We start from the raw sequence: 11,472 nt of genomic DNA, 5'->3' as shown, positions 1-11,472 counted from the left end.
TAGACCAGGAGTGTCGCTATTAGAGCCGGCGACACCTCCCCCTCTTTTCTAGACATCGGCATGAAGTTTTCTGCCGTTGCCATGACCCATATTGTTGTCCCCACATTAGGGGATAATCCTAAATAAGTTTATCACATTAGCGTATATATACAATTCATGTTTGTATGATCAAAATCAAGTCTCGTTGGTAATTCCAAACCAACTTGGAGGACCTAGAGAACTTGATGATGATCGAATCCGCTAAAGGTTATGGATCATGATGCCACAAAAGATCATCGACAATATGCAGTCAATTAAGGTGGTAAGCAATCCACTTGACTAATAACTCAACAAGTAAAGTTATATGGACGTTTCAAGAAACGCTCCATGAGTGCATTCCATAGTACTTTGTGGTCATTACTTTTTGCACAGATTGTCATTGAAGGCTTGTCGATGTGATGCGTCAAAGACTTTGAGTGCATGAGATGTGAAATCTCGGCATCTAGGCTTGTTAGCCTGGGGGTCGAAATATGTGGTTAATCCTTTCTAGTGAAAGGTTCCACAGATACTGAGCGAAGATTCGCCTTAGGTATCGAGTACGTCAAAACTCAATGAGCAGAATGTTACGTTGCTCTTGCATACAAAACCAAGTTGTTATGAGACTCGATAGAGGTCACAAACAATGCTTTTAATGGTTTGTCCTTCGGATTGATCATATACAATCCGGAAAAGCCGCGAATTGATCAAACACAATTCGAAAAAGGCCTCGGATTGATCAAACACAATCCGGAGAAATGTCAGGGTTGATCATACACAACCTGGACAATGAAGCTTGAGTGACCAAACACACTCTTGACCCGCGAATAAAATTCCGGGATTTTTGGTACCTGCACACACAAAATCTCAAGCATAGAATGGAGATGGAGAAGGAGAAGGGAGGAAAGGATTTTATTCTCCCCGAGTTATTGAACTTGGAAAAGTTTAAGGTTTCAAAACATACCTTTCTCGTTTCTTTGGAAGACGAGCAATCATGAAATCTTTGGTTTCTAGAGGCTGCCGAGAGGAGAAACAACGTTTCGCCTACTTATACTTCGAATTTGGGACTGAAAATTTGACAGAAGGAGCAGTTCTGGATGGGGAAGCTGCTGTCCAAAATTCAGGTTGATCGGAGCAAGGGAAGGTGGTGAACCGGTGGTCGGTAGCGACGGCGGTCTGGAATCTTCCGGCGGCCGGTTCGGTCACTTTCCGGCCGGTTCTCAGGGTGAGGCCGGCGGCGTTGGATCTGGGGCGGAGAGAGCTTTCTGGGGATATAAAATTCCGGCTGAGGGCAGTCGAAATTTTGGTCGGAAATCGGGAAAAACAAGGCTGCCCGATTTTAGGGTTTGGAAAACAAATGGTGGGCTATTGGCTCTAGGGTTAGAACAAAGTGCATGATAACGTGTTGAAGTATAAAGTGTAGAGACAAAGAGATAGCAAGAGAATCATCATCTTATTCATTGATATGAGCCCTTTATATAGGGAATTACACAATACCAATATGATAAGGATATGAATACATAGATCTAGTCTAACTACATATCCTATTGGCATAAGGCCAAGACACACATAAAGAATATCTAGAAGATACAGAATATCCTAGAACAAATCTATCATTTTATTTTCCGAGCATATAATATAATTTTTCAGTTCATGAGATGAGCTTGAAAATTATTTGAGTTTGGTGCATTTATTAAGTGTTGGTCATGATTTATGGAGTTGAGCTCGGATTATTATTTTGATATTTGAGTTTGGATATTTTTATAAATTCCGGATTTCATTAAATGGTTTTAATGGTGGATTCTGAGATTTATATAAGATTTCCGAAAATGGGATTTTCGGTAGTTTCCTATTTTTAATTCTCGAAATTATTGGTGGAATATCGATCTTGACTTTGAGTTTTATAAATGATTACCGAAAATGGAATTGTCGGTAGTTCTCCTCATAATTTAATTGTTTATTTGAGGCATAATGATTTTGACTTGGAGAATATTTTAGCGAGTATTTTCGGGCGGAGATACTATTATTTATGATTCATATTTGTTATTGAAATCTCGCTTATATTTATAAATTGGAGAATATTTTGACGTGTGAGACACGTCATTGAGTTTGTGTTATGATTTCTTCTTGATTGATTTTCATTGTACGGTTGGAACCGTACCATTCGTTTGGTCTTGGGGAAGTTTAATGGATTTAAGTTGACTTCGTATGTTTTAGTCACCATATTATAGGTCGTTTATCTTGATTATTGCTTAGCTTAACCATATTAGCGGTCCTCATCATATGGTGTAGTTCGCTATTATAGCCTTATTAGTCGGTCTTCTTCATTATGGTGAGTAGAGCGCTTAGCGTGGGACACTATTATAGCCTAGGAGGCAACCGATCGGTATTTATATTTATTAGTTAGCTAGCCTTATTAGCGGTCCTTATCATATGTGAGTTGAGCACTTAACGTGGGACGCTATTATAGCCTTATTTAGTGGTCCTCATCATATGTGAGTTGAGTGCTTAGCGTGGGACGCTATTATATCCTGGGAGGCATCGACCCGAGCCTGGGAGGCTCCTTTTTCATGGTGATAACTTTTCCCCTATTTTATTCTTCTCAATAATATATTTGATTAACCAGCGGGGTTGGTTTATCTCCTCTTATGAGATTTCTGTTGTAACTAACCAGCGGGGCTGGTTTGTCCTTTATTAAGTGATTTTGGATTTAAAGTTTTAAGAACGTTTAAGTTGCATGCTGTTAAGTTTTAAAAGTTGAAAAGTGGGAAAGTATATAAGTTTTTTTAATTGTTAAGTTATTGAATTTATTTTCGTCCACTCACTCTAACGTTTTTAAATTACTTTCCCCTGGGCCCTTTGGTTTATAAATGCCCAATTTGCAGGCTAAGTTATTTGAGGACGAGCGTACATGGAGTCGAGGCATAGTCAGAGGCTGCTTCCGCTTATTCGTTTTCATTGTTTTCATTCATCATTAGATATGCTCTGAAAGTCCAGTAGTAGCTTTCTAAATGTCTTTGTTGTTGGTTGTGGAATTATTATTAGATGAGAAATTGTTATTGGGAGTTTTGATGAACTTGGGGAGCAGGAAGGCTCCAGGAGATGAGGATGGATGTTTGATTATAGAAGTGTTAAGTTGGATTTTTTCAGGAAAGGGTTGTCCATTTTCAAGGAAGGTTATGCCGAATTTTCTGCAAATTTTCCTTGAAGGTGGACCCCGTAGGATTTACCTCGGGTTTCAGAGTGAAATTCGGGGTGGGTCCTGACATGTCCTCCCTTGAACTAAGGGTTAGTTTAAGGGTATTGTGATAACCTATAGTATTTTAGTTATTAAGGTTTTAATTGTGTTATTTTTGGTGAATTTTGAAGTTGTGTTTTGGCTTGCTATTGTCGTCTTGTGGAAATTGCAGCGGGATATTTAGGTGAGTAAATCTCCCCAAGATTCACTTTTAAACCAAATGTTATTATGATCATGTGATGATGATAATGATGATGATGTTGGATTTAATAATATGCTTTTAATTGTTTTTAAAAATATATGAGCTTGATCGCCAACGGCTCATAGGTAAGATAAAACAAGTTTTCCTTATATGCTATTTTTGAGGTTCATGTGATCATAATTTTATTGATTTTTGATAGATTATCCTTGTGAATATCTATATTTGTTCATATAAATATATCTATGTGAAAGGATATAATTTATGATGTGATCTTGTGTTGTTAATGATAATGTTGTGATAGTTGTGAATTGTGGGATAAATAGCCAAACCGGGTTCCAAGCCTTAATCGGGTGATTGGTTGGGGTTAAGATTCTATTTATCATTGTTATGTTTTGATATTAGACAATCAAACCGAGTTCCAAGCCTTTGGCCGGGTGATTGGTTGCGGTTAGGAATAGAGCTCTACTCCGTCTGTCAGTGTAGGTTATAGGAGATATCATATGGTATCTGGGACCCATGGGTACACATTTTGTTGTTGTAGGTTATGAGGGGTATTTATTAATACATGGGACTCATGAGTATATGTTAATTGAAAAAGTGTTGGATTTGTGGATTTAATTATTGATATAAATTGCTCTTGTGATATAATTGGTAGTTGGAGGTTTCGTGTTATTTTGAGAATTACTCATACGGGCTTTTTAGCTTACCAGGTTTGTTGTTTACAACCCAGTGCACCTATTCTTTGTGTAGGGGTTAGACCTACAGGTGAAGATCAGCAGGGTTGAGGCTTAGTGGCAGGGTTTTTGCTGGGTTTTGCTGTACATTGTATATTTTTATATTTGGGGTAGACTTTATTAAAACTCATGTGAGTGGTTTCATTTTCTTGATTTTCAAGTTTATGTAAACAAGGAAATGTAATATTTAACTCGGTGTTGAGTTGTGTGACATTTACATTACCACATTGAGTTTTAGTTCTTTGAAGTTTGTTAATAACAGGTTTTGAGATTTAATATTTTAAGGTATATCATGCCCAAATTTTTGAAAAAAATTATCTTTCGAAAATTAGGGTGTGACATCTTAGGTGGCGTTCGGTAACGTTTTCAGGCTTGTATTTTTATTTTTGAAAATAAAAGTTAGATGAAAATGTTTTTGATCGGTAATACATTTCTCAAAACGTGGAAAATAAAAAGTAAAAGATATTTTTAATTTTTACAAAGAAAAAAAATGAAAACATCAATATGGCGTTTTCATTTTTTCATTTTCATATGAAAAATATTTTTACAATAAACTACTAACTACTGAATATCCCATATTAAAGATTTGAGACACCAAGGTACTTAATTAGAAGTTCCATGATTCCATCGATGCATTGAATGGCAAGGGATGAGTCGCCTTCCACCGTAACCAAGCTAAGATTTGCATTCTTTGCAACGAGCTAGAAGACCATCTTTGAGAATTGAGAGCAGTACATTCAAAAACAAGGATCAACACCATTAAGCTTGCGAGCTCCCACGATTGAAGGAGAGCTAGCCAGCTTCATTCGTTATGACAAAACCAGCTACATAAATGACGCATTGAGTCATTGACCGAACCATCAAAGTTTAACTTCTTGGCACAACGGGAGGACTCATCACATTCAGAGAGCGATAAGAATTAAGAAGAGCCGATAAATGCAGCAGTATGGACAATAGAAGAATGTGCGACTTGAACAGATCGGAAAATTAAGATATTTCCAGCCTTGCACACCGTACGTGGTTGTTACGGAAGTTAAAAAATATGATCAGATATTTTTATCAGCGTTTACCAGGTACAGCATAACCAACTATTAGAATAGTTAAGGGTCCGACCATGTGATCAGAACAAGTGTACTTTCGTGTTCTGTTTGGGTAAGAACCAGAATCAAACGGTCCACACCCAAAGACATCCCTACATAGTCAAACACCATCTGTTTCCTCATTCAAACACGTATGTAGTTTTTAGCTCCATTCCTTTTAAACACCGATTCATGAGTTCATGACTCTCTTCTTCTATGACTCCAATTCATACATAAACCTCGTACCTCCCAACTTCCACGGCTCAAGGTTCGATACGCAGAGTCAAGTAAGTATCTTTGATTATCTCTCAACGCCTATATAAGCTTGCGTTCCAAATTGGTATTCGAAATTTCGAGTCTTTTGTTCATCTGTTATTGATTTAGTTGCTGAAGAATTGAATTGGGTTCCAATGAGGTAGTGTGTGAAGTGTGAATATGATTGTTGAGGTTAAAGTTTGGAACTTTATTGGGTAAATAACCTGAAATATACAATTACAATATGCAGGTCAGCATAGTCAGAATTGTACACTTAGTTTCAGTGATATGAAGGTGAATTGAGTAGTGGGTATTGGTTAAAATTTGAGAAGAAATGAGTTACAGAAGGAGGTTTGGGAAAGATAATAGTGCCTGTGATAGTGGAAATGATGTTGAAGGTTCTGCTTCAGGTGAAGAAGCCAACGAAGCATCAAAGAGTCTTGATCATGAAGTGGCTCACCTCACAAAGCTTAAATCAAGACCCCATCAGCATTTGAGGGGGGTTTTGCCCGGAAAGTTGAGGTTGCCGGTATCAACACTGAAAATGTTGATGGGCCGTGAGAGTAATTATTCGGGACGAGGGAGGTTTTCATCAGCGGATGCTTGTCATGTTTTAAGTCGGTATCTGCCCGTTAATGGTCCCTGGGGGGTGGACCAGTCAAATAGCCCTGCATATGTTTCTCAGTTTTCGAACAATGGCTTGTTTTTTGTTGCTGGGTTTCAGGTATTGTGAACTGTTTAAGCTTGATGATACATCATTTGTTTATTCATGTTGTAATTTTCAGTCCATGTGCTAAAGTTCAGTTTGCAATCCATATGCTAGCAGTTTAGTGGTACTAAATTATTGTCCTTTTCAATGTAACAGGGAGGCCATATTAGAATATATGATGTTGAAAAGGGATGGACAATTCAGAAGGACATTCGAACCAAAAGCTTGAGATGGACAATTACTGATACATCTCTATCACCAGATCAACGAAATCTTGTGAGTTTGTGATGATTCACTGAACAACAGGGAACTTGGGTATCTTACAGGACTATTAATAGCTGGTTGTCTTAGTTAATTTGCTGAGTATTTTGTTGATGCAAAGCTGAATAAATTCTCTAAGTAGCACATCCAAAATCAAGCAATGTACGTATTGTTCACCCTTTCAGCTTTGCACAAGTCTCTTAGCTTGTACAAAATTATTGTTTTGTCCTTTTGTCAGGACAGTTTTAGGTGTTGTATCTAGGATGACAAAGATGACCCTATCCAGATTCGTTGGATTTTGGTGCCATGATATTATAGTAGTTACGATCTGAACTACCCTATTTTTTGTGTCTATGATGAGCTGATGATAAAGTTGATGTAATTACGAATTATTGCATTTTTTTCGTTTGGCTGTTTGACGAATAGTTGAAATCTTGATGACCTACTGACACATAAATGCAAATTCTGCAAGGGCCTTTATAGTAATGAAACCATACTGGATTGCATAATAAAGTTGTATATGGAATGCTAATGAAACTCTAAATTTCATATTTAATCAATCTTCTTGTGTAATGATTTTCTGCATTTGTCTCTTTGTTTTATCATCACACTTATTTTGAACATAAAATTTGCAGGCATATGCTAGCATGTCACCTATTGTCCATATTGTCAATGCTGGATCTTCTACGACAGAGTCAGTTGCAAACATTACGGTAAATGCCAATAGTAATAGTTCTAGTGCGATTAGCTTTTCACTTCAATATGAAATAGCTTGCAGAATACCAGCTTAGATGATTTTTATGTAGATCTTGTTTCATCAATAATGTTGCTAAGCTTTTCCTTATTACTAGTTAAGTTTTCAGACTTTTTTGGCTTGTAGCTTTATTATCTTCATCTGAGTAGGAACTTATATCAATTTTACCAAAATAGAAAGTTACCCTTTCTAGTTTGGATCTGTTGTGAGCTAGCTATGAGGCTATACTTATCTCAATTGATATTATGATTGACGAAAAGAGAAGGATTGTTAATTTTCATATTATTGAGTCTTGTGGTATATGAAGTCAATCAGTTTGCTGATTTTTTATGTAATTACTCTTTGACAATTGTTTTGTTTTACTGCTGATTCCAAATATGTAATGCTTGGGTTTATCTGATTATGGCTTCCTTTTGTACATTTGTTGCAATTGCGTTACTTGTGCACTTCTAAATGGTAATTATAGTGTTGTTTTTGTTATAATGCCGTGCGTCATAGAATCACTTTCTGGTCATGTTTGTTTGACATTTGAAAACAATCTTGTTTTTATCCAGGAAGTACATGAAGGTCTCGATTTTTCTGTTGATTATGATGATGAAGAATTTGGAATATTCTCTGTTAAATTTTCAACTGATGGAAGAGAGCTTGTGGCTGGAAGTAGTGATGCTTCAATACATGTTTATGATCTCCAAGCAAACAAAGTTAGCCTCAACATACCAGCACACACGGTATAATATTTTCTTTTTTTGTTTTTGTATCGTCAGCACTTGTCTCTCTCAATCATTATTCTCAAAACTATTTATAATAATAGCACCTGCTGTAATTCCTCCTTTCTATCTATCATCTGTGATCAGAAAATGAAATTCTTTTGCGCCATGTTAAAGGTTATAAAAATAGAAAATAATCAAATTGCTTTGTTATATTGGTGTGTTAGAAAGATTTGACTATATTTATATTGAGACTAAGTTTCTTGTTCCAATTTCTTCCTTTGGTGACTGATTCAGTGGTACTTAAAAGACTTCTATTAAACCTTTTTTTCCCCTTGGCAGTCAGATGTAAACACAGTATGCTTTGCAGATGAGACTGGCCATCTTATATTTTCCGGCAGTGATGATAACCTCTGTAAGGTAAGGGTGATGTCCATTACTTATAAAGTTCACATATAGAAAGCTAGAAACTGATGCTATTTCTAAATTGTTGGTACTCTTTTGGATCTTTCTAGAACTGCATTTTTCGTTGTAGTCACTGAAGTGTTATACTCTTACGTGCTTATTGAATGTCGTGGTTGCAAGATTTGCTTCAATGATGAATCAATGGCTCGATGCCAAATTCCAAAATCATGCACAACTTACTTTACTACTATTGTGAACTGGACTTAGGTAATAGTAAGTTCTGTTGTAAAAACCGCAGCACAATTTTCATTTTGATACATTTTTCATATTTAGGAGGGGAGGCTTGCTATTTGTAGAAAGGGACATACAAAATACTTCTGATCTCTGCTTAATTGCTTTGTTAGATCTTCAGTGACAGAAACTTTGGCATTATCAATGTGCTTTTACAGGTGTGGGATAGACGCTGCTTTGTCACGAAAGGGCAAGCAGCCGGGGTTCTGATGGGACATCAGGAAGGCATAACGTTTATTGATAGTCGGGGAGATGGGCGTTACTTAATATCAAATGGGAAGGATCAGACTACCAAACTTTGGGATATACGGAAGATGTCCTCTAGAAATTTGTAGTACGTGATGTTGCTTGTTCGTGCTCATTTTAAATCATTCACATTCAACTGTGGTGCTACAGAAATTTGAGAGTTACTTAGTATCATATATGTTGACTTAATTTTTAGTGTTCTCATATGATATCTGCTTTTGACATGTTATGAGTTATGATAGTGTTAGATGATTACTGGACTATAATATTATGTATTAGCTTATGTGAGTAGTATAAAGAAGACGATATATGGTCTGGGAATAATGACTTATAAGTGCTGAATTGCTGACAAAAGGAGAAAACATTGAATATTATTTTAAAACATTAAAATTTTAAAGCAGTTCTACCTAAGGTTTAGGGAAAATTTCTTATCCTCTTCTCACCGTGTCTATAAGGGCATTTAAGTTTTTCCTCCCATTGTTTTGTATTGTGGATTCAAATTTTAATATTTGGGCCAAGAACAGCAAGGTTAGTAACATACAGTGAAGCTGGGAAGAGGATCATTTGTAAATTTAAGCATGTCAAGTTGTTATTCAAATCATGGTGGAAACTACTTTTTCTTTTCTTCGCGACAAATATATATATATATATAGTAATTTATTTTAAATAAATTTTTTTGTCTGTTATTCTGTTTATGCCATAATAAAGCACGGAGTTCGCATATGTCGAGTTAATTTCTGTGTGCCTGCCTGTGTGTTTCTGTGGTGTGGGATGTGGGTGCATGCTTTATTTTTTAACTTTTGTCTCCCTTGTACTATATTTACATTTTGGTCGCACTAATATATCAATGCTTGTAACAGTCCAAGGATTACAGATCATGACTGGGATTACAGATGGATGGAGTACCCAGGTCATTTAAGAACTTCTAAACATCCCTTTGATCAGTCCTTGGCTACATTTAGAGACCATTCAGTCCTGCGCACTTTAATTCGCTGCTACTTTTCTCCAGCATATAGGTAATTATATGTTCTGTATTCTAGTCCTGTATTTTGAATTTGGTTTAGTGTGTGTGAATTCCGAAAATGCAAAGTGATACTCACTGGAGTCTGTTCAGTACGAGAGACCTTGTAAATACAGAGTTGACTGTGTTAAGGCTTTACTAGTTCATGATGCCGTCACTGAGCTCTAATGATCAATAAACTGCAGTAGCTGGTCTATGCATCATGTCATGTTCAAGAGGCAGTATTTTGGTTTTGGTTCTCTGTTACGTTATTGAATCTACCAAGTCCATTGTTTATTATGTCAAACTCCTGGGAAGTTGTTCTAGTAGAACAGCTAGTTTCCCTTTACCCACAAATTTGCTGACTATTCTTTTGGTTATAGGGCATCATTTCATCTGACAATATGTAATACTTTGTTTGCCCTGTTGCTAATATTTTGGCGTGTTGGATAAGTTTCTTACTTCCAATCCTGCTTATTGCAGCACTGGACAAAAGTACATTTACACTGGATCTAGTGATCATGCAGTCTATATTTATGATCTGGTATGTAACATTTCTCACTATCAAGATGTGTGTTTTGTATTTAACTACTATGAAATAGCTAATGAAATGAGAAGCGGTAACTGCATCTTTTAGTATTTGTCTGCACACTCATGCGTATATACAATGTCTTTGGATCTTTGAATTTGATTAGGATAAAATGAACATGTTTTTTTATTTTATTTTTTTGAATTAAAAAAATGAACATGATTTTAGCATAATGGAATTTGTGGCAAAGCAAGAACGGTGGTTGTTTCCTTCTGTTTTCTGTCTCTATTCTATAATGTCGGAACACTACCATAAAATGTTGTCCCAACTTTGCTTGTCTTGTTCACTTGAAGCAAACATGGGTGCTCGAATTTCTACTAATCTTGTCATCCTACGAGAATGTGCTGCTCAATTTTTATGTATTTTTCCACTCTATAAAGGTGACTGGTGCTCAAGTTGCAAAACTCGTCCATCATGATGAACCGGTAAGAGATTGTAGTTGGCATCCTACTTATCCCATGCTGGTCAGTTCATCCTGGGATGGAAGTATCGCGAGATGGGAGTTTCCTGGAGATGATCAAGTTCCTACAGTGGTAAAGCCAAGAGTAAGGCGGAGGAGGGCTTTCTATTGAGGATGGCTCGTTCCTTTGCACATACTAGATGTTCTTGGTACTTGATTTGATAAGTGCTTCTGAAAGTTGTAAGATTATGCTCCATAGTTTTTAAAAGGTGCAGTCAGTACAGAGAAATTATACGTCGTTTCTTCACAGCTGTGTAATGGCTGTACAAATATACGTATGCTCAAAATCCATATGTTGTATGAGTAATCATGTTGACATGTTTTCTCTTTCCCTTGTTATGGTTTGTGAATTTCATTGAACCAAAACTAGAATAGTTACATGGGAAATGAAAGCTCTAGTGCCTATTACAAACGAGAAGCACCTTGCCTTCAAGGGGAGAAATACATTTTGCTAGCTACCCAGCAGAGAACAAAACTGTTATGTGGATCCTAATCATCATCTGGATCTAAATCATCTTTTTGATAGA

General features: G+C 36.5%; 1 protein-coding gene across 1 annotated transcript; it reads left to right on the top strand.

Moving 5' to 3' along the window:
* The first annotated feature begins 5,414 nt into the window (after window positions 1–5,414).
* LOC101313790 (LEC14B homolog) lies at window positions 5,415–11,248 on the top strand. The gene is made up of 10 exons (XM_004296728.1): window positions 5,415–5,555; window positions 5,774–6,247; window positions 6,389–6,508; window positions 7,129–7,206; window positions 7,802–7,975; window positions 8,297–8,374; window positions 8,809–8,984; window positions 9,757–9,912; window positions 10,380–10,440; window positions 10,866–11,248. Exons 2-10 carry the CDS (start codon window positions 5,858–5,860, stop codon window positions 11,055–11,057), a joined length of 1,425 nt encoding a protein of 474 aa, XP_004296776.1. The 5' UTR covers window positions 5,415–5,555; window positions 5,774–5,857; the 3' UTR covers window positions 11,058–11,248.
* The last annotated feature ends 224 nt before the right edge of the window (window positions 11,249–11,472 follow it).

The sequence above is a fragment of the Fragaria vesca genome, linkage group LG4 (genome assembly GCF_000184155.1).
Source record: "Fragaria vesca subsp. vesca linkage group LG4, FraVesHawaii_1.0, whole genome shotgun sequence".
Lineage (NCBI taxonomy): Eukaryota > Viridiplantae > Streptophyta > Magnoliopsida > Rosales > Rosaceae > Fragaria > Fragaria vesca.
Note: the sequence above shows the minus strand (reverse complement) of the source record. Positions and strands in the feature narration are given on the sequence as shown.

What these genes read in the sequence shown, in the direction of transcription:
- LOC101313790 (XM_004296728.1), top strand. Translation starts at nt 5,858, where the DNA reads ATGAGTTACAGAAGGAGGTTTGGGAAAGATAATAGTGCCTGTGATAGT. An exon ending in GTGATGATAACCTCTGTAAG is followed by an intron (nt 8,375 to 8,808) that starts GTAAGGGTGATG and finishes GTGCTTTTACAG; the next exon opens with GTGTGGGATAGACGCTGCTT. An exon ending in TACTTTTCTCCAGCATATAG is followed by an intron (nt 9,913 to 10,379) that starts GTAATTATATGT and finishes TGCTTATTGCAG; the next exon opens with CACTGGACAAAAGTACATTT.